We start from the raw sequence: 25,490 nt of genomic DNA, 5'->3' as shown, positions 1-25,490 counted from the left end.
CTGTATTATTAGCGTACCATCAAAATAACTACTGATATTTCTAAATTTTAAAAAAAATAGAAATTTTAACTGATTTAACTGATAGTGTATTGAATTCAAATTTGAAAAAAAAAACTCCAATAATTACAGAAACCTCTGGTTTTTTAAGATTGTGTCAGAGGGCTTCCCTGGTGGCACAGTGGTTGAGAATCCGCCTGCCAGTGCCGGGGACACGGGTTCAAGCCCTGGTCTGGGAAGATCCCATGTACCGAGGAGCAATTAAGCCCGTGTGCCACAACTACTGAGCCTGTGCTCTAGATCCCGTGAGCCACTACTACTGAGCCCGCGAGCCACAACTACTGAAGCCCGCACACTTAGAGCCCGTGCTCCACAACAAGAGAAGCCACCGCAATGAGAAGCCCACGCACCCCAACAAGCAGTATCCCCCACTCACTGCAACTAGAGAGAGCCCGCACACAGCAATGAAGACGCAATGCAGCCAAAAAAAAAAAAAGATTGTGTTAGAAAATGTGCCTCCTTTACAAAAGCCTGCACTCAATCTATTCATATAAGATAAATTATTCTTTCTTTTCCTCTAAAAGATTTAATTTTTTAAAAAGGGAATGGGATATGGGGAAGGAAAATATGGTGCAGCAGAGAAGAAATACACATGTGAGCCTACTAATTGCTCTAAATTGAGTACAGAGGTTGTGCTGCATAGAACTGTTCACTAAAGGCTTAAAGGCTGAGGTGCTCCTGGACATGCTCCCTTAGCAAGACTGAGATTTAAAACCTCGGGTGTGGAATTTAGCTGTAGTCCTTGTTATTTGGATGGAATCCTGGTTATGTGGCCTGGTCCATGAGTTGAACAAAAAAATTCAGTCCAGTGGAAAGAAATGAAGCACTTCGTTTCACGTGTCTCATAACTACAGAAGGTCCTCCTCATCACAGTGCTCTATGGGTCTCAATGACCTCTCTGTGTTGTATTTCTCCAGTGCCTGAGTAGCTAGCTCCACTGGGTCCTGCTGTATCTCCTCCAACATGTCAGCATTTTTTAAGTCACATTTTTTATCCTTTTTGGTCCCCTTAGCTCAGGAGTATTGACAGCAACCATTCCTTGGGGGCAGTGGCTGGCATGGTTCTAAGCCTACAGGAGCTGCCAACTAGCTTTTAATATGAATGATCATGTACTAATTTACCAGCTTTGTGAGTTTACAGTTTTGTGTATGAAGTTCTATTTGACTTTCATATGGTGGATAACAAAAACAAATGGACAATATAAGTAACCATTTTGACAATTTAAATACAGGTAATGTTCATGTCAGTTCAAGGAGAGCGGATGTACTGCTTCTAGATTGTGAAAGCAAAAGGAGGAATAGAGTGGAAGAGTATTTTTAATAGAGGGAGAGAGAAGAAGGTGGTAACAAAAGAAAAGAGAAGATGTATGGGGTTGAGAAAAGAAAAGGCAAAGAACTTGTTTTGAATTAAAGAGAGAATCCTATCCATCTAACTCGTCACATTCTCAAGTCTCAGGGCAAACCTCACCTATTCCAGAAAGCATTATAGCATTTTCTACTTACTTTACAATACTTCTATATTCTGAACAATTAATTTGCCAATTAATTGCATATTGTTTTATTATCTTAAAATGGTTAATTGATTCTTTGGGATGTTTTTTAGCTTTCTCCAGGATTATGGCTTATTTTCCAAGTTAGACTTACAATGACTGCAATTTGAGGACTGTTTCTTATAAAATCTAATCTTTCACAATGTCTAGCATGGTTGTTGCCACAGAGTTCATTAACTGGAGAAGGGATGACAGGACACGTGTGGCAGGGAGGTGACAGGAGAGACAGAGCGGATGGGGAGAGGACATAAGAATGAGGTGGGAGGATGGATGAGGGAGAAGGCTGTGTTGTTTGGGTGGGTAGGTGAGAGAAGTGTGGAAAAGAGATGCCTTGTACCCCTGGTCACTGAATATGCTTAGATACTGCAGGGAGCTATAAATGGTATTCTTTTAGTTTCTCTTATTAGGAGGTTTATTCATCTTTGGGGATTTCCTTTTAAAGGAGTGAATTTAAATTGAAAGGAAGTGCACTTTAGCACATTAATAGCACTTGGGTTTGTAAAATGGTCAATGGATGATATACACACATCTTTACATATCATAAATATGCATAAGCTTTACTTTCTGATATTTTCCAATTCTTATTTACTTATCATAAATAACATTTGAAAAATTAAAGTTTTCTTTATAAAATTTCAACAATGTTTTGAGCAATTGAAATGCATTTAAAATAACTGAGATGCGGTGTTCACAATTTCTGCTGTGGTTAAAGCAGAAGTCTGATATACGATTGCATTTGAAGGAAAATGTACCTTTCAAATTCAGATCCAACATACTGACAATTCCTCTCTGTCTATTTTTGATAATAGGACATCTCCAAATTTGCAGAGAAAGACAACATAGTTCTTGGAGATGGTGGAATCACATTGAGTGGAGGTCAGCAAGCAAGAATTTCTTTAGCAAGGTGAATATCTGATTATTGGTCCAGTGAGCATTTGTTGTAAATATCATGCATGTAAAAAATTATAGATGATTCTCTATTTCTTTATATTCTGTTTCTGGAATTGAAAAATGCCCAGGATCTTATAGGTAGCAGGTTAAGAATAACCTTTAAGAATTATAGTTAATGATATAGTGTTCATGTCTGATAAAGCTGATGGCTTTTTCAAAATGCATACCCTTATGTTGGTGTGTGTGTTTGTTTGCCTCATGATATGATTGACTACAAATGGAAAACCCTGGCACTCTGCCTAGCCCAGGAAAGAGAAGATGTAAATTTTTATTTAGTCCTTCATACAGTTCCTTGCTCGCCCCATCCCAAAATGTACACACCTGCTCTAGGCTTCTGTTTATGCTACTTGGTTTAGATAAACATAAATTTTCAAAATTTTCAACATAACTAATTAATCTCATGACAGAGATAACAGGGCAAATGATGTCACTTAGCTTAAAGTCTGTAATCTTTAAAGAAAAATAAATAGGACAAGCACATCTAATATAGTGGGGGCTATGGTGGTCCCTTGGTGGAGACATTCTTGGCCTAAGCATTTTGAAGTGTCAAAGGGAAGTGTGTATATATATATATATATATATGTATAGTTAATTTGTGTCAAGAAGAAACCTTTGCGGTTAAATTGTAACTCTCAGTTTAAAAAATTATTGGTGATGTGGTATGGCAAATGTTACTCCAGTTTTATTTGAACAAGATTCTTCTTAGTGTGTTGCTGAAGTTGTTAGCAAGAAATCACCTTGACTTATTGATATTTTGGCTTCTTTCCCTTACTTTCTTGTGCTTTCAAAAGCTGGGACAGGAAACTAACTCACTGAGCACCTACAGTTGCCTAGTACTATTCTGGGTTGGGTGTGCATGAGTACATGTGTAATTTTACTTAATCCCCATATCACTCTGCCAAAAAAGGATTGTTCTCCCCAACTTATAGAAGAGATAATGAGATAAATGAGGAGGTTAGATCTTAACTTGCCAAAATCCACACTGGGCAATTCTAGGGTTACAATTTGAACCAGGTCGTCTTGACTCTACATTAAACCACACCTTATCTTGGGATTACAATGTCAAGTAATAAATCAATAGATATGGATAATTCACAGACAAAATAATATTTTCTAAATAACTGAAAGTTGATTAATCTGTGAGCCAAAGTAAGACTTGTCTTAAACATTTCATTTCAAATTTAGGTAAGATATGCTCTATGGCTTCAGGCATTCAGAATAGAATTGAGTTTGTATTTACCAGTTGAAGATGCAGTTTTATTATAAAATGCACACAGTTTGAGGCATTAAAGAAAATAATTGTTTATTGCTCTTCTGATCTGAATGTGTCATGTGGTGTCCATTTGGGGATGATGAATATGTTATTTCTGATCTCTTGAGAAACTGTGGTCATAGATGTGTAGATAGAGAGAAGAGCTGAGTAAGGGAAGAAAGCCCTCGAGGGTACATTTAGATGGGGGACTTTTATCTAGTTCTTACGTGTTATCTTGAAAAATAATTTACACTGCAAAGGTTCTTCTAGATTTTACTTTGACTTTTTGTCAGTTCTGTTTTTTAATTATTATTATTATTACTTCTCTTAGTTACCTGCTGACTAAACACAGTTTCCTTTTTTACAGAATTATACGTAAACACTGAATGCTATGTGACTGGCACAGGTATAGGGTACTAACAACCACAGCTGAAAAAATTTAAATGTTATGAAGAAATTGCCTCACTTGCGTTCATATGGGACCATATCTTCATCTTATTACTGTCCTAAGATCAACTTAATGAAGATTTTACTTGCTCATAAAATTTTATTTTTTAACTTAGAAAATAGTAAAATTTTCTAAAATTTTATAATATGAAATAATATGGGTATACATTTTCATTGCAAATTTTTCATCCTTCACTTGTGTGGCATTTTTATGAGTATGGTCCAGAAACTAAGACTATAAGGAGCAAAGAACAATGTCAATCATACAGCCGTAACAACACTGCTATCAATTTGTTGGTAACAGTCAACACTGCAAAAATATTTAAAAAATAATTTCACATAAGTGCTGCAATTTAATTGCTGTCTCTGACATTTTACAGGTTTGAAACAGTCTATTCTTCTTTGTTTCCCACCAAAATGCAAGACCTTTGAGGGCAGAACTTTGTGTAATTTTTACGATTGTATTCCCAGCGTGTGGCATAGTGCTTGGCTGTAAATAGATACTACTGTTAAAAGGTTTTCTTTTTCTTTTTTGAGGTAATATTTAAAATTGTATGTATGGTGTGATTCAGTTTGTAACTTTTGTAACTTCAAGTGTATGTCACTTATATTTAGCAAAACCACTTCAGCAGTTTTTGGAGTATTGTGAAAAGCCATAAAAATCACATATGACTTATCTTTTTGTTCTTCACTTAAAATAATCCATACCAAAAGACATGGGAAATATTGAAGGAATCTAATTTCATTTCCATTTTCTTTTTAGAGCAGTATACAGAGATGCTGATTTGTACCTATTAGACTCTCCCTTTGGATACCTAGATGTGTTAACAGAAAAAGAAATATTTGAAAGGTATGTTCTTTGAATAACTTATTCATGCTAAAAGACAAGAAGGAACAACTATACCACCATAGGCTGCATATTACTGCTTGAGAAATATGTCCACCATTGTGACTCAGAATGGCAGAATGTAATGTAGCCACTTACTCAAATCTGATCTTCCCTCTATGGTCAACATTAAAGATCACGTCCACTTTTCTGTCCACCTTATGCTGAACCAATTTTTCCCATTATTACTTTAACAATCACTATTTATGTAGGTTTTTATAGTATTATTGTCTTGTGACATAGCTTATATTATTTTAATTGATTATTATACTTAAACTTTTTATTCACTTTTTTCGTGTTAGTATTTTATTTTATCTCCTCCTTAGGTAGTAAACTTCTTAAGGAACCAAAGAAACTGAAGGTTTTAATGTTTTAATATAGGTGAATGCTCAGACTATTCATCTACCTCAATACCTCCTTCAGAACCTTCTCCTCAGTCACACAAAGCTCAGGGTATACATTTCATTGGAGCTCCCATTAGGGCTCAACGTATGTGAAGCTCCTACCAGGAACAGTTAGTTATATAACTTGATTTTAAGGTTTCAAAATGATTTCATAGACTATAAAGTAGTTTATTAAGAGAATTATCATGATTCATTTTAATCAATAAGGATGTAGATTATGTGTGTATAAAATGGCCATGTTTTTCCTAGAAGCACCTTTCCTAGAATTTAGCAAAATTTAATACCTATGATACTATTTTTATAATCCTGTAACTATAAGTACCTTCTTACCAATATAAACTTTGCTAGTTATGTTAGTATGTTAGAGTATAGACTAGAATGATGCCTCTTTCTATCAATATATAATATAAAATGTTTTAATGCCAAAAAGAAATTGGTCTCAGATGGTTCTAGTCAGGATTTACTTCTAGACTTAGAGGGAAGTTTTGTTGGAGGACGGTCAAATGTATTATCCAATTCTCAGGTTTGTTATTGTTGTTGTGTTTTTTGTGGGTTTTTTTGTGGTACGCGGGCCTCTCACTGTTGTGGCCTCTCCCATTGCGGAGCACAGGCTCCGGACGCGCAGGCTCAGCGGCCACGGCTCACGGGCCCAGCCGCTCCGCGGCATGTAGGATCTTCCCGGACCGGGGCACGAATCCGTGTCCCCTGCATCGGCAGGCGGACTCTCAACCACTGCGCCACCAGGGAGGCCCTGTTGTTGTGTTTTTAACAAATAAAATTAGTCTTAATATAAGCTCTTGAGGACAAAATTGGTGGTCAACTTAAAATGTAAAAGGAAATGAGTAGAAAGTTTAAAGAACAAGAAAGCTCTGACATTTTAGAAGACATGTAGAAATATAAACCCTAAGGAATCTTAAAGGTCATCTAACGATTCCCTTATTTTCTAGATGAATCAGCCATGACCCAGAGGGTAACCAGTTCATTCAAAGTCAAATGTTTATTTAATATCAGATATTTAATTTCATTCTAGGTCTGTTAACACTCAATTTTATAATGTAGCATACTATAATAATTCAATAATACAGTATTTCATGTCATAATAATTCAAGAAGTGCAAATTAGTTACTATTGAATATTTACTTATCTTAAGTATAATAATAACATTGTATGGTAGAGGTTTTATACAACAATAGGTTAATAAAATGTTAAAATGCAATATATATACTATTGTAATAAATTGTTTATTAAATTAATATTTATATATTTTTATATTCTTAAAGCTGTGTCTGTAAATTGATGGCTAACAAAACTAGGATTTTGGTCACTTCTAAAATGGAACATTTAAAGAAAGCTGACAAAATATTAATTTTACATGAAGGTAGCAGCTATTTTTATGGGACATTTTCTGAATTACAAAATCAACGGCCTGACTTCAGCTCAAAGCTCATGGGATATGACACTTTTGACCAGTTTACTGCAGAACGAAGAAATTCAATCATAACTGAGACTTTACGGCGTTTCTCACTAGAAGGAGATACTTCTGTGTCCTGGAATGAAACGAAAAAGCAATCTTTTAAACAGACTGGAGAGTTTGGTGAAAAAAGGAAGAACTCCATTCTCAATTCAATCAGCTCTATGAGGAAATTTTCATTTGTACAGAAGACTCCATTACAAATGAATGGCATCGAAGACGATTCTGTTGAGCCTTCAGAGAGAAGACTATCCTTAGTTTCCGGTTCTGAACTGGGAGAGGCTATCCTGCCTCGGAGCAACATGATCGATGCTGGTCCCACATTTCAGGGAAGAAGGAGGCAGTCAGTCCTGAACCTTATGACCCGCTCCTCGGTGAACCAAGGTCAAAGCATTCACCGAAAGACAGCGACATCCACACGAAAAATGTCACTGGCCCCTCAGGCGAATTTAACTGAAATAGATATATATTCAAGACGGTTATCTGAAGATACTGGCTTTGAAATAAGTGAAGAAATTAATGAAGAAGATTTAAGGGTGTGTATAAGTAATCAGTGTGGTGTTTCTGTGTTTTCCTTTCTTTTTTTTCTTTTGGCCACAAAGAGTGGGATGTAATACATACTATGTAGCAAAACTTACTCAAATTTGAGTTTAGGATGAGGTTTATTTTTAAGATTCCCAAAGTCCAAAGTATGTAAATTATGTAAGCAACTTCGAAATGTGAAAGAATCAACTATTTCCTTTTGTGATGTCTCTTACTGTAAGATGTATTGTAAGTCAAAGCAAGGACTAATATTGAGTCCTTTACTAAGCAGTGATAATCATTATTAATGAGAAAAATTATGAATTATTATAAATCTGTTTCATTACCCTCCTAAAACCTCTGAGGGAAGAGGTGGAGTGAAAACAAATATATAAACAAATAATAGCTTCAGTTATTGAGAGACAAAGAAATGTTTCTGTATGCAGGTAGCCTCTATAAGGTATATAAACATCTAGTCTCTCAACAGGACTAACATTCTGGCTTATACCTCAGTCTTGCCTGAATTTAGTTAATGTGAGCTTTTTTATCATTTAAATTTCATTATACGTAGGATTTCTGGGCAGGTTTCTTTTAAAGAAGGTATGTGAAATTCAACATACACTAGTGCCAACGTTCAGGTAGAAAGTCTTTTATATTAAGTTCTAAAGAATAAAATGGTTTTATTCTTAAAATAGCAGGCAATAGAAAAGAGGAGTTTTTTTTTTAAAGTAGAAAAATTCCTTAAGTGCCTTGGATGAAACAGTGTTGTAATAAATTGATATGTTTAATAGCATAGATCAATTACGAGTAGTGTGACCTTTGGCAAGTCACATGTCATTTAATGTCTCTGGGCCAAAGTTTCTTTCTTTGTAAAATGAGGGAACAGAATAGATGATCTCTAAAATACATACTTTCAGTGTTTCTATAATCTTAAAAAAGATTTCCTAAAAGATAATTTATCTGTATGGTTTTAATACCAATCTGAATGAATTTCTCAAACCTGATTCTATAAGTTTAATTGTAAAGAATGATCACTTTGACTGATAATAGTATTTATTGATTGCTTCTAGTGCCATGAGCATATTCTTAGAAGGTCCTCTCATTATCCTCATTTATAGAGAAGGAAACTAAATTTTAGAGAAGTTCAGCTGCCTGAATTCAAGCAGCTCCTAGGAAGTCAATGATAGAGTCCAGATTCAAATCCAGGTTTACTTGACTTCAAAAATTTTTACATCTAACCAGTGTGTCATATTCCAATTTCCTAGGACCCTTTCTTTGATGTTCTAGTGCTTCTTCTGTGAATTTTGTTGACTTTATAAGAAACAAAACTATCCTTTCCCTTTGAAATATCTGGATTTTCTCTCTTTCAAATTATTGAACTATAGTTCTCAAAGTTAAGTCAAGGATGGTTCTGGGAAGCTTCAGTTTGCTGGTACCACTTATTTGATAAAATGTGTGACACTGTTAAGCATTAAAATGGTAAAATTGTTCAAAAACAATACAGTTGTTTTATCAGCAATATTACATTCAGAGTTTGAAGAATCGCAGTGTTTCTCATTTTTCAAAAAGCTATGTTGCTCCAGTGGACATTATATTGGCTGTGGAGTGACATCACATGTGTCATTCATAATGGTTTATATTTGTTGAAATTCACTTAGTTTCAAATAGTAATATTCCTTTATTTCCACACATTCAAAATAAAACCACAGTGCTGGTGTGAACCTGTATTGTCACATTGTAATAACTATGATTCTTTTTTTCAGGAGTGCTTTTTTGATGATGTGGAGAACATACCAGCAGTGACTACATGGAACACATACCTTCGATATATTACTGTCCGCAAGAGCTTACTTTTTGTGCTAATTTGGTGCTTAGTCATTTTTCTGGCTGAGGTAAGAATTTTCTGTTATTAAATATTAATGTGATTTAAAGTTAAATTAGGAATAGTTTGGAAGGATATATATATATATATATATATATACATGTATAAATGTATATATATGCATAAATGTAAGTGTATATATGAAATTTTATATCATATAATGATATGTATAGTTCTTCTACTGATATTTTATTACTTCATACATAGCATATAAAATATACTTAAGCACATATCTTCTATATGAAGAGTTTTTGAGACATTCAAAACCTCAAAGTAGAGTGTCTTTATATGAATCAAATTTAAACAATGAAAATTATTCTGTACTAAATATTAAATTCATTTGACTCTAGATATTGCATTATTAAATATGCCAGTGATGAATCACCACCTTTAAAAGACTATTTCCTCACAAAATAAAATAAATATATATTAGTGGCTTAGAAATCATTTTAAATAAGCCTTTCAGAGATTCAAATCACCCATTTGCTTACAGAATTCTTTTGTCTTCAATGCCACCATCATGGTCTCTTTACCATGCTGCTCTCCTTCACATCACCAGGTTAAAATAAAAGAGGGGGGCAGTAGGTCACAGGTTCAGTTCTGCATTAAGGTAAGAGGTTTCTGAAGCTGGTTGGTGAATGAGGTTATTCTCTAGGTCAGGAGCAGCCACTTAAATGAGAAAAGAGGCTTGGCAGAGGACGTCTAGTGGTGAAGTGGCTTGGAGGCTGGATGGAGAATATTTGCCCTCCAATTGTCGAACGGGGGCAGTCGTAACTCAACACCAGCCAAGGACTTCCCATGAGGGGTTTTGGGATCAGTTTCACTAAACCTTCTTATTTTTCAACATAAGATGAAAATACAGATTTTTTCTGTAAAAATTTCTCATTTTTAAGTGTGGGTAGTTGGTTAAAGTAAAACAAACAAATGAACACTACGTGGGGACAAAAAAACATATCTGTGGATTGGATTCAGCCTGTGAATGACTACTCTAGATATTTATCTCAGAGGATACTGCTGGATGTGTCCTAATATACAGCCTGAATCCAACATAAAGGCCCAGGCTGCCTTCAGGGGGAGAAATGACCCAGGTGAAGTACTGCCTCTCCTGAGGGTGTATAATTATATACATACCTGAAACCCAAACTTAAAACTACACCATTGTCTTATTAGGCTGCTTCTAACCTCAGTTAAGAAGTCCACATAAAATATTATCACTCCTCCTTGACCAAGTAAAGTAGTGTAAAATATTAAAGGTATGTACTAAAAGTTGTACATACCACTTCACCTATAAAGTGTTGGTTTCCATTTGATCTTTGAGTTTTGATGATATCACTTCTTTTGCTCTACTACTATTTTAAATTAATAAAACAAATGGAGGCTGAATGTGCGATGCAGTATTGCATAGTGCCACCTCTGGACTCAGACTGATCTGGCTGTGAATTCTAATTCTGTGTTTTTAACACTATGACACTGAACAAGTTAGTTAACCTCTCTGAGCCTCAGTTTCCTCATCTATAAAATGGAGGTTGTAATAGTACCAATTTCAAAGGTCATTTTTGTGGGTTAAGAGATATCATGATTATAAAGCACTTACTGTAGGGCTTGGCATATAATGAGCAATGCTAATTGCTATTCTTACTAATATCCTTAATGTCTATCATCATTATAAAGCTCAAGCTAGTTTGAGGTGAACAAGTCCATGACAGAGATATAGTAAAAATTTCAATAATTCCTTTTACAGTTTAACAAAACTATGGGGTTGAGTAACTTGAGACTCTCACATGAGGTAATGAAAATTACGTTGAAATGTATTTTTAATTTACCTCATTAATCTCTGCCAGTCATGCCAAATGACCAACATTAATGCGAATGAAACTCAGTCTTGTGCCACAGTTAATCTCAAACCAGCCCTTTGTCATTGTTAATGATTTGAACCTCTTCATTGAAAGATCAACATTACTTGGCTGTCTTCAGTTTAGTTTTATGAGAAAAAATGGTCCTATCTGAATGTGGTGGTGATTTATGTTCACTTACAGGACCCTTGTCCCATGTAGAGCTGTAGAGCTGTAGAGCTGAACTTACATGCCTTTCAACGCAGTGTATAGTTAATTAATTAGAGACTGAGCGTTGAGCTACTGAACATGTGTACAATATTATTAGCTCACTTACTCAAGAAGACAGTGGTCCTTTGTCTTTAGGCTAGAAACCAAACTACAACAGAGGATGTAAATGTTGTATAACTTCCCATTATTAGTTGAGGTCTCACAATTATTGCAAAAACTTTTCTTTTTAATGGACAAAATAACCAGTAATGTCATTTTCTAGGCAAGAAATAATATAAAAAATTATGAGCCTTTTTTGGCCCAATATCCTGAAGGCATTGCCAATTGACTGGTTCTCAAAATTTTGAACAAAAACTTGGTGATAGTAGAAAAAGAGTAATTGTTTTCATCATGTGCACCGTTATACAGCTAAACAAATCATTCAGATGTTCACAATTCTGTCACATCTTTGAATCAAAATTTACATAATTTTACTTTTAGACTAAGCTCCTTTCTTAATACCAATGTGCCTCTTCTCATTACCATTGAAATATCTCATATGTGCTTTGCATCATGGTACAAATGCTAATCCAGGAAGATAGTTTAGGTCTTTTAAACCTTATTTAGAGCCTCATACTCAACATGATCAGAGAACCTAAAGAAAAGTTAAGATACATTTCTTCCTTTGTGGAAGTGATGTACCCATTTTTAGTTTTCATAGGGGCCACTTCAATCTAGATTTTATAATTTTATAGAGTAGGTTCAATAAACTTCCCTTTTAGAGTATGAAAGTAATAACTTTTTTACTTCTTCAAAGTGCTAAACTGAAAAAATTAGTTTGGTCTACTCAGTTTGTTAACAATTATCATTAGAGTGTCATTTTGATAAAGGAGTCAGTCTACCTTATATTTTTGTACTGTTTTCTTTACCATAGAACAATACCTTCTGTTAAGTTCTTAGATACTAGCACCAGGTATATAGGCTTTTAAATTTCTATTATGTTGGTCTCTCTAGTGCTCTAACTTGGCAGTACAGCATTGACTAGATAGAGAAGAAACGCAAATTATACAGTAGGAGGCAGTTTCCTCCTTACTTTTACAACAACCAGAGGGTATTATTGTTGCCTGGAGTATCTAAAGATCCAGTTTAGTCCTTTTATTCCTGAGAGATTTAAGAAAAGTGTCAGAGAACTGCTATATACTATTCCCTTATGATTTCCCTTCTGTTTGCTAATGAGGAATCACTAGGTGGCTTTACATTATTAGTATACACAATATATGCTCCCATAATACCTTAATGATAGTTATACCTTTATTGATAGTAATACTTTTAAGGCAGCATTACTTAGCAAGTGTCTATGTTTTAGGGCGTGATTTAACCTGCAAAGCATTGAAATCTGCGATTAAGTCATAACAAGGTGTCACTTTACTATTACTGCCTGTCATTCATTCAGCCACTTACTAATTCAACACGTACTTTTTAGTTCTTTCAGTATGTCAGGCATAATTCTATATGCTGTGTATACCATGAAGTACAAAACAGAGTGTACAGATAGAATACACTAATGTACTTATGTTAGCAGAGCATTCATAATACTGTGCTCCATGGTGAAAACTCAAAATGCCAATACTATATAAATAGTAGTCATTTACACACAGATCTCCTTGTGTGACTTGGGAAGAGCTCTGAATTCTGCATTAGTACAGAACTTATAGAATGAATTGGTTCTGGTTCTTTATCTTTATCCTACATAACATATCATGATATGTTATGCTTTTTTAAATGTTTTCTATGTGATTAGTATATAATTTCTGTCTGTTGACATTGGTATTTTTTATTTTAAAAAAATATTTATTTATTATTTATTTGGTTGCGCTGGGTCTTAGTTGTGGCAGGCGAACTCTTAGATGTGGCATGCACGTGGGATCTAGTTCCCTGACCAGGGATTGAACCCAGGCCCCCCCCATTGGGAGTGCAGAGTCCCAACCATCATGCCACCAGGGAAGTCCCTGTATTTTTTATTTAAGTATACTCTTATTTATCCCTTCCTTTATTTATTAAGTACAGATTTACCGAATGCCTACTGTTTACTGGGCGTTGTTTTAGACACTAAGGCTATAATAGGAAAGAGAACAGAGGATAAATACATTTTGATGGAAATAATCACAGAGTGTAGTAAGTGCCTTATTAATAAAAGGCACTTATATTAGCCTTATTAATATAAGGCACTTATATTATAATAAGGGCTAATATAAAGCTGGGCAAAGGAGGGTAGACAGGGAAGGCTCCCTGACGAAATGACATTTCATTCACACCCGAAAGATAAGAAGGACTCAGACATGCAGAAACTGGGGCAAATGCAAAGGTCTTGGAAAAGTTTGGTAAATTATGGAAACTGAGAGGAGGCCAGCACAATTGGAACAGTGGGAGAGAGAAGTGAGTGGCATGTCACGTGGTGACATTGGAAAAGCAGGCCAGAAACAGGTTTGCAGAACCATTGGCTGAAGTAAACAGTTTGGGTTTTATTTTAAATGCAACAGGAAGCCTTTGAAAGGCTTCATTCAGGGTATGATATGACTTTTTTATGCTTTAAAAAAGATCACTCTGTCTGCTATATGGAAAATGGATTGGATGGGGACATGAAGGGAGGCCGGAACATCTGTTATGACAGGAAGGGATTGCTGTTATTAACTAGGCTCAGCATCCAGAGTGTTTAGAACCGTTAAGTCATATTTAAAGGCCTCTGAAGATATTCCACAGTGAAGTATATAGGAGTGTCTTCTTTGTAGTTTATTAAAGTTCTTCATGATAGAATATTGGACCGTTATACCTCACGTGGTTGTATTCACATTTTTGAACCTTTTCTGTACCTGGCCTTGGCAGTTTTCTTCTCTTTTCGCGCCTATTTTCTTTCGTTGTGAGTCTCAAACTTGTACCTAGCCAGGTTATGTCATGGTAGGGTTCCTCCTAAGTCTTGAATATATTCTTGCTGTAGTTCTCCATTACATCTTACTTTTGAAATCATACTGTTGGTGTTTTACTATATAGATGATCAACCTTCATCTATCACGTGTCCGAAGATGTTCACTAGTTCATTTAGCAAATAAGCCTTTCAGAAAGAGGCACTTAATTTCTCTTTCCGTATGTATATGCTGTACATTCTATCCCCGACATGCCATTATTTTTTAAATCATAGAGACAAATTATCTATATAAGTTAAATTGTGACCTAGCTTCTAAATACTGGCTACTTCTTTTTCATTTGGGGTCATTTGCAAAGTTCGTGAAGCATCACGTTGACTGTTCAGGGATCTATCCTTAGAGGACACCATCATCAGACTCCTGGTACTTAGCATGGGTATATAATAAATACTCTGGCTACACCGCTATCTAACTAACAGTTTTAGTCTATTCATGCACTGTCCAGTACAGTAGCCGCCCACCAGCCATGTATGACCACGTAAATTAAATGAAATTATTTTAAATGAAACACAATGTAAAATTCAGTTCCTCAGTCACCCACAATGGCCACATTTCAAGTGATCAAGTGCCATGTGTATTAAGTGGCAATGATACTGAACAGTGCAGATATTAAACATTTCTATTTTTGTAGAAATTTCTCTTGGACATTGCTGATCTAGAAGGGACCATTTTCTATGTGATATGGAATGATGTTTAAAACCCTGAAAGAGCTGAAAATAATGACCTTTTTGCTTTTCCTCTAATCTTTCAGTACTGTCACTCTATCACAAACTGTATGAACTTTATAATCTCAAACTTTTTTTTTTTTTTTTAAAGAAGATGTTGGGGGTAGGAGTTTATTAATTAATTAATTAATTTCTGCTGTGTTGGGTTTTGGTTTCTGTGCAAGGGCTTTCTCTAGTTGTGGCAAGCGGGTTCCACTCTTCATCACGGTGCGCGGGCCTCTCACTATCGTGGACTCTCTTGTTACGGAGCACAGGCTCCAGACGTGCAGGCTCAGTAGTTGTGGCTCATGGGCCTAGTTGCTCCGCGGGATGTGGGATCCTCCCAGACCAGGGCTCGAGCCCGTGTCCCCTGCATTAGCAGGCAGATTCTCAACCACTGCGCCACCAGGGAAGCCCAACCTCAAACATTTTGGAAATTAAATGTTAGAACTTGCTTGCTTAATTGTTTCTATATGCCCCAGACATTTTCATTAAAGTCATTATGTCATGTCCTTGGAAATGTTTTTGTTCTAGTCAATAAAAGTAGTTTGGGTTGGTGGTTCCGCAAGTGGTCTCTTCCGCAAGTGGTCTCTATTCACAAGAGCCAAGAAATAACTTTATATTACACTGATTAGACCAGTGTCTTTGAACAACTGCTTTGGTTATTGTAAATATTATAAAATATTTATTTCTGGGATTTACTCACATTCAGAGAAGGTTGGAATGCCAACATTATTGACACTTCTTTCACTGGGACAAAGAGGGACTATAATAACCAAAGAGTCCCTCACAAATATACCCTTATCTAGGTTCTTGAATAATTTGATTAGTCTTAGGAAATAGGAAAACATTTGTACTGGAACAAAGACTTTTGAAATAGCTAGATTATTGCTGTGTTTCTTGTCATTTTGAATTCACTTGAATTTCAAGGAAACAAAGGTGGTTTTTCTTTTTATTAATATGGTTCATGGAGGCTATGTGTATAATGAAAAAAAGTAGGAAAGTGAGAATGATGCTATTAGATTTTTCATTATTATACTCCTATCTGGTATGCAAATTTACCAAAAATTATATACTATTTAAAGTATATAACTTCATAATGTAATTTCTTAATGCTAATTATTCTCCATATTTTTTATATGGTACTGTTAAATACTTAAGATAAATTGATTATGAAATAAGAGATAGATTTCTTATACCAAGCGTATTTGTTTCTCCCCTATTTATTTTTACTCTGTGTTCATTTTCAAATTATTTTACTTACAATTTCTCCTTTTTTTCTATTTGATTCTTTGTTAAAGTTATTATCAGGCTAATTGTATAATTTCAGTCTTATAATTGTGTAAATATTTCTGGTGTTATAATTGTGTTGGTATCATCACAAGATTGTTTTCCCAAGCATTTAGGAGACTGCAATGCCAAATTGAAATAGAACAGAGTACAGATCATTTAAATAACACAGAAACTAAAAAATAAAATCATGGTTGTTAAACATTTTTCTTTTTTGGTTTAGTTATGGGATAGAACATTTGTTCTTCAACCAAAAGTTTCCACCTTGAGAAAGCCCAAATAGTGCCAGTAGTGTATGTTTTAACCTTAATGCACCTTATCTTTATTTAAAAAATATGAATTTATTTATTTTGAATTTTATTTTATTTATTTATTTTGTTTACAACAAGTTCTTATTAGTTATCTGTTCTATACATATTAGTGTATATCTGTCAATCCCAATCTCCCAATTCATCCCACCACCACCCCCCCCAAAAAACCATGAATTTTTACACTTTTGAGATTTTAACTGTTTTTCATGAATATATATCTCATCTTTCCCAGTAATTAATTGGTCTTATAGTTATGCCCCTCATAATCATTGTATGACAAATGAAATTATTTATAGCCATCAACCAGATAAATTATCTGCCAGCAGGCTGAGAGTAATCTCTTCATAAGAAACAAACTTTATTATTTAAAGTGTTTAACTGCAGTATTAGCTCTCCTGTGAGGTTCAATGAACAGTTCCTGTTGAATGAGGGAGAGAAATGGAAAAGTATTTTATTCAGTGAAATTGGAATTCCATTAACTTAACATGTTCTCACCTCAAATAGTGGTTCTTAGAGCAATTATTGCAGCTGCTGGACCCAGGAAAGTAAAGCAAAGGAAAATGAAATTGTATATATTTCAATGTTAGTCATGGTGGAATTAGAAGTGGGTGTGGGAAAAATAGGAGAAGATGCTGGAAAAAAAAATCAAGTGTGTATTGTTCCATTCCAGGTGGCTGCTTCTTTGGTTCTGTTGTGGCTGCTTCCAAAGTGAGTATTCCATGTCCTATTGTGGATTGTATTTTGTTTCTATTGATTATTTGGGTCTTATTAATTATTGTAATATCCACTCTGCTTCATTTCCCCACAGTACTGTAGTGGAAAATTGAGTTCTTTTGTTTAAAATTGTGAGCATGTGCAGTTCCTGCAGCTCTTTATCAATTTTTAAAGGATTTAGTTGTGCTTAGTTTCCATAAAATGCAATAACAATATTTAAAACAACCTTGCACACTTAGTATTTTCTCTGAGTATTTGAAATTTTATCTATTTCAGTGGTTAAAAACTTAATCTACTTTCTTGCAATAGTAAGTCCTTCAGGTTAAAGGCATAAGCTCTGCTAATGAAATATGTTGTGTTTCTTTAGACTCAAATTCAGCATCATTTACATGTATTGGAAATTCAATGGGAAAGTTTGGTTGCCTGATAGCAATTTCCTTTTGCTTTACAGAGTACTTCCTCAAGACAAAGGGAATAGTACTAAGAGTGCAAATAACAGTTATGCAGTGATCATCACCAACACCAGCTCGTATTATGTTTTTTACATTTATGTGGGAGTAGCTGACACTTTGCTTGCTCTGGGACTCTTCAGAGGTTTACCACTGGTGCATGCTCTAATCAGAGTGTCAAAAATACTACACCACAAAATGTTACAGTCTGTTCTTCAAGCCCCTATGTCAACCCTCAACACGTTGAAAGCAGGTACTTGACTAGGTGTACAAAATGAAGCTACTGCACCTCCACAAACAGGGCCTGTGAGTTGGTTGGTTTTCTAGTAGTAGCACTGTGAGTTGGTTGGTTTTCTAGTAGTAGCACTGTGAGTTGGTTGGTTTTCTAGTAGTAGCACTGGCTTTTGCATGCAGGCATCTACCCTTTGTTGAGCTTCCTTATGACTGGCATGTACCTATCTCAGGTATTATAGGCTCTCAGATACAGTCACTCCTCATATTTCTGTATCAGTTAATTAGAGTAGCTCAGTTTGTTAGGACATGATGCTGATGGGACTGTAGCAGCAGAAGCAGGCCCTTCTGAGTCAGCTGTCCTTCTCTATTCAGATATTTGATCTAGCCCCCTTCTAAGCATCTTGCTGCCAATGTATATTGTTGTTTAAAAGAGGAGAAGATTTGAAGTGATCAAAAAAATTCTAAGATTCTTTTACTAATAAAGTGTTTTGATGAGGTAGAGTAATCTAGTTTCATGTAACTGTTCAAAGATGATCCCATAAATTCATTCAAGGTTGTTTTCAATGGGTTGGGTGGATCCCAAATGTATTTTTAAAGTATTTTTGACACTATCATAGAGGTTAGTAAAAGAGTACAAGCTGTCAGTTATAAGATGAGTAAGGTCTGAAGATCTAATGTATAATGTGGTGACTATAATTAATAACACTGCCCTGTATTATTGAAATTTGCTAAGAGAATAAAACTGAAATGTTCTCTCACACATGCACAAAGGTAACTATGAAAGGGGATGAATGTGTTAACGAACTCAGTGAGAGGAATCCTTTCCCAACGTATACATATATTAAATCATCACATTGTATACTTTAAATATCTTACAATTTTTTGTCAATTATATCTCAACAAAAATAATTAAGGCCACAGAAAGTAAGAGTAGTGAAACAGAGGGACCAAAGATTTTAAAAGCTAAGGACAATAAGGTACTTTGAAAGTAATCAATTTTATTGATTCCCCTTTAGACAAATTCACATTTAAAGAATCTGAGGTTAATAAGGAATCTCCCAAGTTATATTCTTACAGAAATCTGTTGAACACTTACTTTCTATGGCACTAAGCCAGGGACTGGTATGAAAAGATGAATAAGGCACAGTTCTTGCCCTGGAAGAATCCAGTCAAGGGAGAGGAGGTAGACACAGGAACACTTGATTATAAAGGAAAGAATAAATTCCAAGACTGAGATTTTTAGAGTGATATGTATCTAAAAATCTCAAGATAAGAATTATCCATCATTTTTTTCTGGGTAAAACATTTCAGTGTTCGTATTCAAGAAGATCTTCCTTACATTTATTCTTTTAAGCCCTTGTGTATCACTAAAGCCTTGCCTCATTTGGATATACTCATCACCACACTTCTGTTTTAGAGCTAAGAAATTTTAGACCTAAAAGAGAATGCCCAATTACCTTGATCCAATGATTTCATTTTTTTAAATGGGAAAACTGAGATCCAGAGAAGGTAGGGGATTTGCCCAGGATTCTAGCAGTGAGAAATGGGCGATGAGATATAATGAAAGGAGCATGGGAATTATATGAGGTCTGGCTTGTCCTCATAAGAGTGATGATCATGGGCAAGTTACTCTTCTGAGACTTTGCATCCACATCTGTAAAATGAGGAAAGGAATAATTATCTCAGAGGGCCATTGTGAGAATGAAAAAAAGTCATCATCTACTAGCCTGTTACATAGCCAACATGAAATAAATGCCGGTTCCCCACTGTTGTTCCCTTTCTATTGTTTCCCATTTGAAATATACTAAGCACTAGAATGATGTATGTATATATATTATTTTTTTACCAAAACAACTTTCATTTTCTACACAGAATAAATACCATACGCTACTTTTTTTCAATTTTTGATTCATTTATGAAAAGATATACAAATATGTTTAATTAAATATGCTAAATAAAATATCATTAGTAAGGGCAAGGAGATAGTGACAAATAAAAAAATAATTGAATTCTTCCTACATAAGGCTTTTTGCCAAGGGCTCAGAGTGATACAAAATAAATGTGGCATGGTCCAATGACCTCTAGAAATTTACAGTCTAGAAAAAAGAGATGACATGTATACAAGCGACTGTACAACATGGATATAATTATTACAACACAGAAGTGCTGTAAAGATGTATTAAAGGTATTAAGTGTGTCCAGAGGAAGAAGGGATTAATTTGAGCTGGTGCAAAAATTGATGCTTCCTTGCAGGAGAGGCATTTGAGTTGGGCCAGGAAGGAGACATAGATTTTAACATGTAGACATGAGAGGAAAGGGTTTTCAGGCAGAGGAGCTACATGGAAAAGGCAAGGAGGTAGGAGAGTATAAGGTGTATTTAAACAATAAGCCAGTTTGAAACAACGTTTGAGAAGAGGAAGCTTGTACCTAGGGTAGTTTAAGGCCAAATCATGGAAGGTATTAAATATTAAACTAAGAATTTTAGACTTTATCCTGCAGTAAATGGGGGGGGAGTAAATGATAAGATTCAATATCACTTTGTTTGTACAGTAATATGTTATAATTATAGGTTTAACTCACCCCTAGACAACGTATTCCTCAAGGGCAAGGAGCAAGGCTTATTCACCTCTGTTATCTCAGTGCCTAGCATTGTGCCTTCCACCTAGCACTCCATGTGTAACTTTTCTTCCCTGAAGGAAAAAATGATCAGACTTACAAATGTGAGTCTGTTAATTTAGAAGACAGACTGAAGCTTAGATTGCCAGTGAAGAGGGTAGAAAAGGAGGACATGGCAAAGGAGGTCCACATGGTGGGCAGGAAGGGGTTGAGAGCAGCCACGGGTTCTGCTGAGGTATGTTTTAGAAAGGTGTGGAAGTTGAAGGATATGGAGGCATATCCAGAAAATTATTACTAAACTCAGGCTTGTGAATGGGAGACTGTAGTAGTAGGATGTGTGCCTATTCCTGACATAATTTGTGATAGGGCTCTATTAAAGACCTTGGTTTTTGCCTGAATCTTATAGCAATCTGTATTTTATAAAAGTTTAAAAGTAGGAGACAATAAGTTGAACACAGAGTTATTTAGACTCTTTGTACAACTTAGAATCCTTGTACTAACATTGTGTATGTCATTTTATATATATATATATATATATATATATGATTATGTACTCATTTGTATTTGAGTTCTGAAGGCTTCTGCTGTGATCCAAAGTTATCAAATTCATCAGATATTGATATGTATTTTTAAGATTACTAGTTTCTGAAGAATTTTTCTTCACATTATAGGTGGGATTCTTAATAGATTCTCCAAAGATATAGCAGTTTTGGATGATCTTCTGCCTCTTACCATATTTGACTTCATTCAGGTTTGTAAAAATAAGTAATATTAAGTGACTTTGCTTTGTTGCATTTTTTAAAACTAATTAGAAAATGTAGTAAATTAGTTCTTGCTTACTTTTCATCTGATTAAGAGTTGAAGCCTGTATATTTATAAATCTTTTCAATATTAAAAAAAATCTTCAAAATAGTCATAAATTTAGTAAATTCAGTAGTAAGTCAGAACTGTTTACCTGACCAAAACCTAAGGCAATTCCTCATTTAGATATAATAGCTGTCTACTTGGGAGTGATTTCAGATGTATAGCAGACCGCTTTCCCCCAAATCACTGCCCATGAAGTGTGACATTTTTGACATTGGCATCATTATTTGAGAGAAGTCACCTACCTCCAGAGGGCCCGTGTTAAAATATAGATCAGTCAGTTTCCTGGTGGACTACAGTTTCAACCAGTCTCATCCATGAACACTTTGGCAAAGATTAGCTAGTTAGCAATCTCACAGTAAGGGCCATAATGCGGGGACAGAAGTACAGGTAAGTTTTCAAGCAGGTGAGAGAGGAAGGAAAAATTCAGGACTAGTCAGGACTATCCCTGGGTGACAGATCTGAAGACACCTGCAGGGCAGCCTGACTCTGAGCATGTGTTCTTGGGGTGGGGTGATTGATGGTGAAAGTGGAGAAGGGAAGAAGGGGTTGGAGATGAAGTTGACCCAGGGGATACCGCATTAAGACTTCATAAGTGACAGAACTTGAGTGTTGTGAGTTAATAACCTTGGCTGTTGAACGAGGTTTGAAAACAGCTTACTGTCTGGCTTAGGTTGAGCCTCAGAGAGTAAATGACGCAGTCGCAATGACCTCCTTGGAGAGACACTTGGAACAGGATGCTGCCCATCTTAGGATGAGTTGTTTGCCACCCCCGCCACTGAGAACCTGTGAAATAAAATAACATAAGGGCTATCACATTTGTGTGTATACACAACTGACATTGGCAGGTGCACAAAAACCAGATTGTCAGTTTACCTCATCTGGAATGATTGGCACGGTCAAACACATTAACTGTTCCAGGTGAACTTTAGTATCTTGAGTTCCTTCAGTTACTCTGTTTAGGGATATAACTTAGCAGCCGCTGCTGGAATTCTTTAACCGCTGCTTTGAGTTTATGCATGTGAAGGAATGTTTCCCATGTCTTTCTTTAATTTCCGGACATTTCTTCCTTGGTCTAGGATTGTAAATGACTGGTCTCAACTGTAATATTATTAAATCAGGTACAAACTGGAACATGGACATCTTGACATGATTGCAAAAGAATTCACGAATGTTAGCCCTTGATAATTAAAAAAAAAAAACTTTTGTAGTCTGCTGAATATTTTCTGAATCAGTGTAAGGCTTACTTCAGAAGTCCTTTGGGAGAGTGCAGTTTTGAACATTTATTTTATGAATTAACACGTCTTGACACCTGTGATGGTTCTCATCCTTCCTCTTACGGCAATTTCAGTAGTTTCTGCTCAACTTCTAATGTTGTTGCAGCTCACTAGTTGTTTCATAAGTGATTGGGCAGGGCTTTTTTATTTTGATTTCCCTATTTTATTTACAAGGAGGTCTCACATTAAGGAAGCATGGTACATGACAATCAAATACAGTAAAAATCTGATTAATTTTGATTCATTAAAAAATGCATCACAGGGGTCCTTTAAATTGTGAACCCCTTTGGTTATACTTATGTTCAGATTAGTTAAATTTCTTTTTAGTCACATTTCAGAAACAGATTTTTTTCACAGAATGAGGCACACCTGTAAATTTCCTTTTTTTAAAAAAATGTTATTTCTATTAACTCTAGTTCTTAACATTTGATAATATTCTGGGCAATTTACTTTCTGGATTGGAACATTGTATAGTGAAAATGAAAGATCCAGATTCTATTCTGCAGATACCATTGTTTATTTTACCTTGAGCAAGATACTTAACCTCTAAGAGTCTCAGGTTTCTCAAGTGAGGAAGATAAGTCTGATGATGGTCACTTTCAGTATTAAAGTCGTATGCTGCCGATGGGCATACTGGAAGTAGACCATACATGACAAATTTGAACTTGAAGCCACACAGAAAAAGAACTATCCTGGCGTCCTACTTATCTCTATGCGTCAGTGACTGATTTTTTTCACAAAACAGAAGCCTCCGTGTTTTAAAATATGCAAATCTTCTCTTATCAGCCTCAAAACCTTTAGATTTGTTTGATTCTTCCTGTCTTACCCTAATATATGAATACACAGTGAGTGCCACCACTTTGATCTCTACTGTGTCTTTTACATCTTTTTTCTTCCCTTATTCATTCTATTAATCCCATTAATGCCTGGCTTAAAAATTCTCAAGGACTATCAATTATGAATGAAATTCCAGATCTGGTGTTCATTGCCTGGTTTTAAATAGGTATTTATTATCTATTTATTGATCAATCAATTTATTAATTAACCTTCTAAATGATTTCAAAGTGATCCTTCATTCTTATCATCTGGTGCCTTGCAGGTTTTATAGTCTGTTGATTTGTTTTCCCCTAGAATTTTAGGATTTGGGTAAGGATGAATGGGAATTAGAATCTGTACTCACATTTCCATCTTGTATTGAAGTCCCTCTATTTATTTATTTTGTTGTCCTCTCACTAATATACCTGGTCTGAAATGACTTGTTTCTTATTCACTGTGAATTAAAAACTAGGACAGAATTTAAAGTTTCTTTGTATAATTAGAATATCAAACATATTAAACCACTACCTTTAGTTTTGCACAAGTGCTAAATTATTAGCTTCTGACCTCAATGCCTAAGGATGGCTTCTTATAAAGCAAATAGAGTTATTTTCCTCAAAGCTTAGATTTACTGTCCACTTCTTAGTTTGGGCTTTATTCTGGATAATTTTAATCTCTGGAAATCTACCTTGTGAATATTTCACCATTTCCAGGTTTACCCACCTTCTCCATTCTTCTCAAACCCTATGTGATATCTTGGTTGGGTTGGCTGCACAATTCTTCCTGTTCTATTGTAAAATAGTTATTGTCATTCCTAAGAATCTCCACCATATCAGCAATAATTAAGTCAGAAAGAGAGAAACAAATACCGTATGCTAACACATATATATGGAATCTAAAAAAAAAAAAAAATGGTCATGAAGAACCTAGGGGCAAGACAGGAATAAAGACACAGACCTACTAGAGAATGGATTTGAGGATACGGGGAGGGGGAAGGGTAAGCTGGGACAAAGTGAGAGAGTGGCACGGACATATATACACTACCAAACCTAAAACAGATAGCTAGTGGGAAGCAGCCGCATAGCACAGGGAGATCGGCTTGGTAATTTGTGACCACCTAGAGGGGTGGGATATGGAGGGTGGGAGGGAGAGAGATGCAAGAGGGAAGGGATATGGGGACATATGTATATGTATAACTGATTCACTTTGTTATAAAGCAGAAACTAACACACCATTGTAAAGCAATTATACTCCAATAAAATGTTAAAAAAAAAGAAAAAACAAACAAAGAAAAAAATAATGATCACTTTCCCCACCCATTGTTATAATCCAACAGCTCCAGATTGGAATTACATGGTAAAAATAGCACAAGACAAATGAACACAGTGCCGTTCACAACTGTCAACAGCAAACAAAAAAAAACCCTGATTCTAATGGAATAGCTGAACGTTTCCATGTTGCCAATGCAATAGCATTTGTGTTTCAGACATACTGGTATTTAATATGGTGGCCCATTTAAATTAAATTGTATTTCCTAGTAAATAATGCTTGGAAGTTAATTTTTCTCTTTTTTTCAAAAGATCCTATTTCTGAGAAATAAATACCCTCAGTTAAAAAACTGAGTCCTTCGCCATTGTTGAAGTCTTGTCATGTAGTAACTGGGGCGTTTGAGGCTTTCTCATTGTACTGGTGGAACTTGTAGGGCAAGAACAGAATAGAGAAGACTTTCTTTAGATTATTGAGTCATCATATGTACTTAGTCCAGTGTTTG

The 25,490-nt window shown here is 35.3% G+C and overlaps 1 protein-coding gene across 8 annotated transcripts in view; it reads left to right on the top strand.

The window, feature by feature from the left end:
* Positions 1-25,490, top strand: part of CFTR (CF transmembrane conductance regulator) — a 195,814-nt gene that overhangs the window by 110,301 nt on the left and 60,023 nt on the right. For all 8 annotated transcript variants that reach the window (XR_003431917.1, XM_027102096.1, XM_027102097.1 and 5 more), the window contains 7 exons: positions 2,416-2,510; positions 5,020-5,106; positions 6,827-7,553; positions 9,303-9,431; positions 17,420-17,457; positions 17,915-18,165; positions 21,434-21,513. Coding sequence is in view for 7 of the 8 variants with exons in the window: in XM_027102096.1 (XP_026957897.1) it covers positions 2,416-2,510; positions 5,020-5,106; positions 6,827-7,553; positions 9,303-9,431; positions 17,420-17,457; positions 17,915-18,165; positions 21,434-21,513 (1,407 nt within the window). In the remaining variant the exon portion in view is untranslated. The remainder of the gene's footprint in view (positions 1-2,415; positions 2,511-5,019; positions 5,107-6,826; positions 7,554-9,302; positions 9,432-17,419; positions 17,458-17,914; positions 18,166-21,433; positions 21,514-25,490) is intronic.

Source organism: Aethalodelphis obliquidens, unplaced genomic scaffold (assembly GCF_003676395.1).
Source record: "Aethalodelphis obliquidens isolate GAN/ISIS:26980383/991018 unplaced genomic scaffold, ASM367639v1 scaffold5, whole genome shotgun sequence".
Lineage (NCBI taxonomy): Eukaryota > Metazoa > Chordata > Mammalia > Artiodactyla > Delphinidae > Aethalodelphis > Aethalodelphis obliquidens.
The sequence above is the reverse complement of the archived record's forward strand: the minus strand, read 5'-3'. Positions and strand labels throughout refer to the sequence as shown.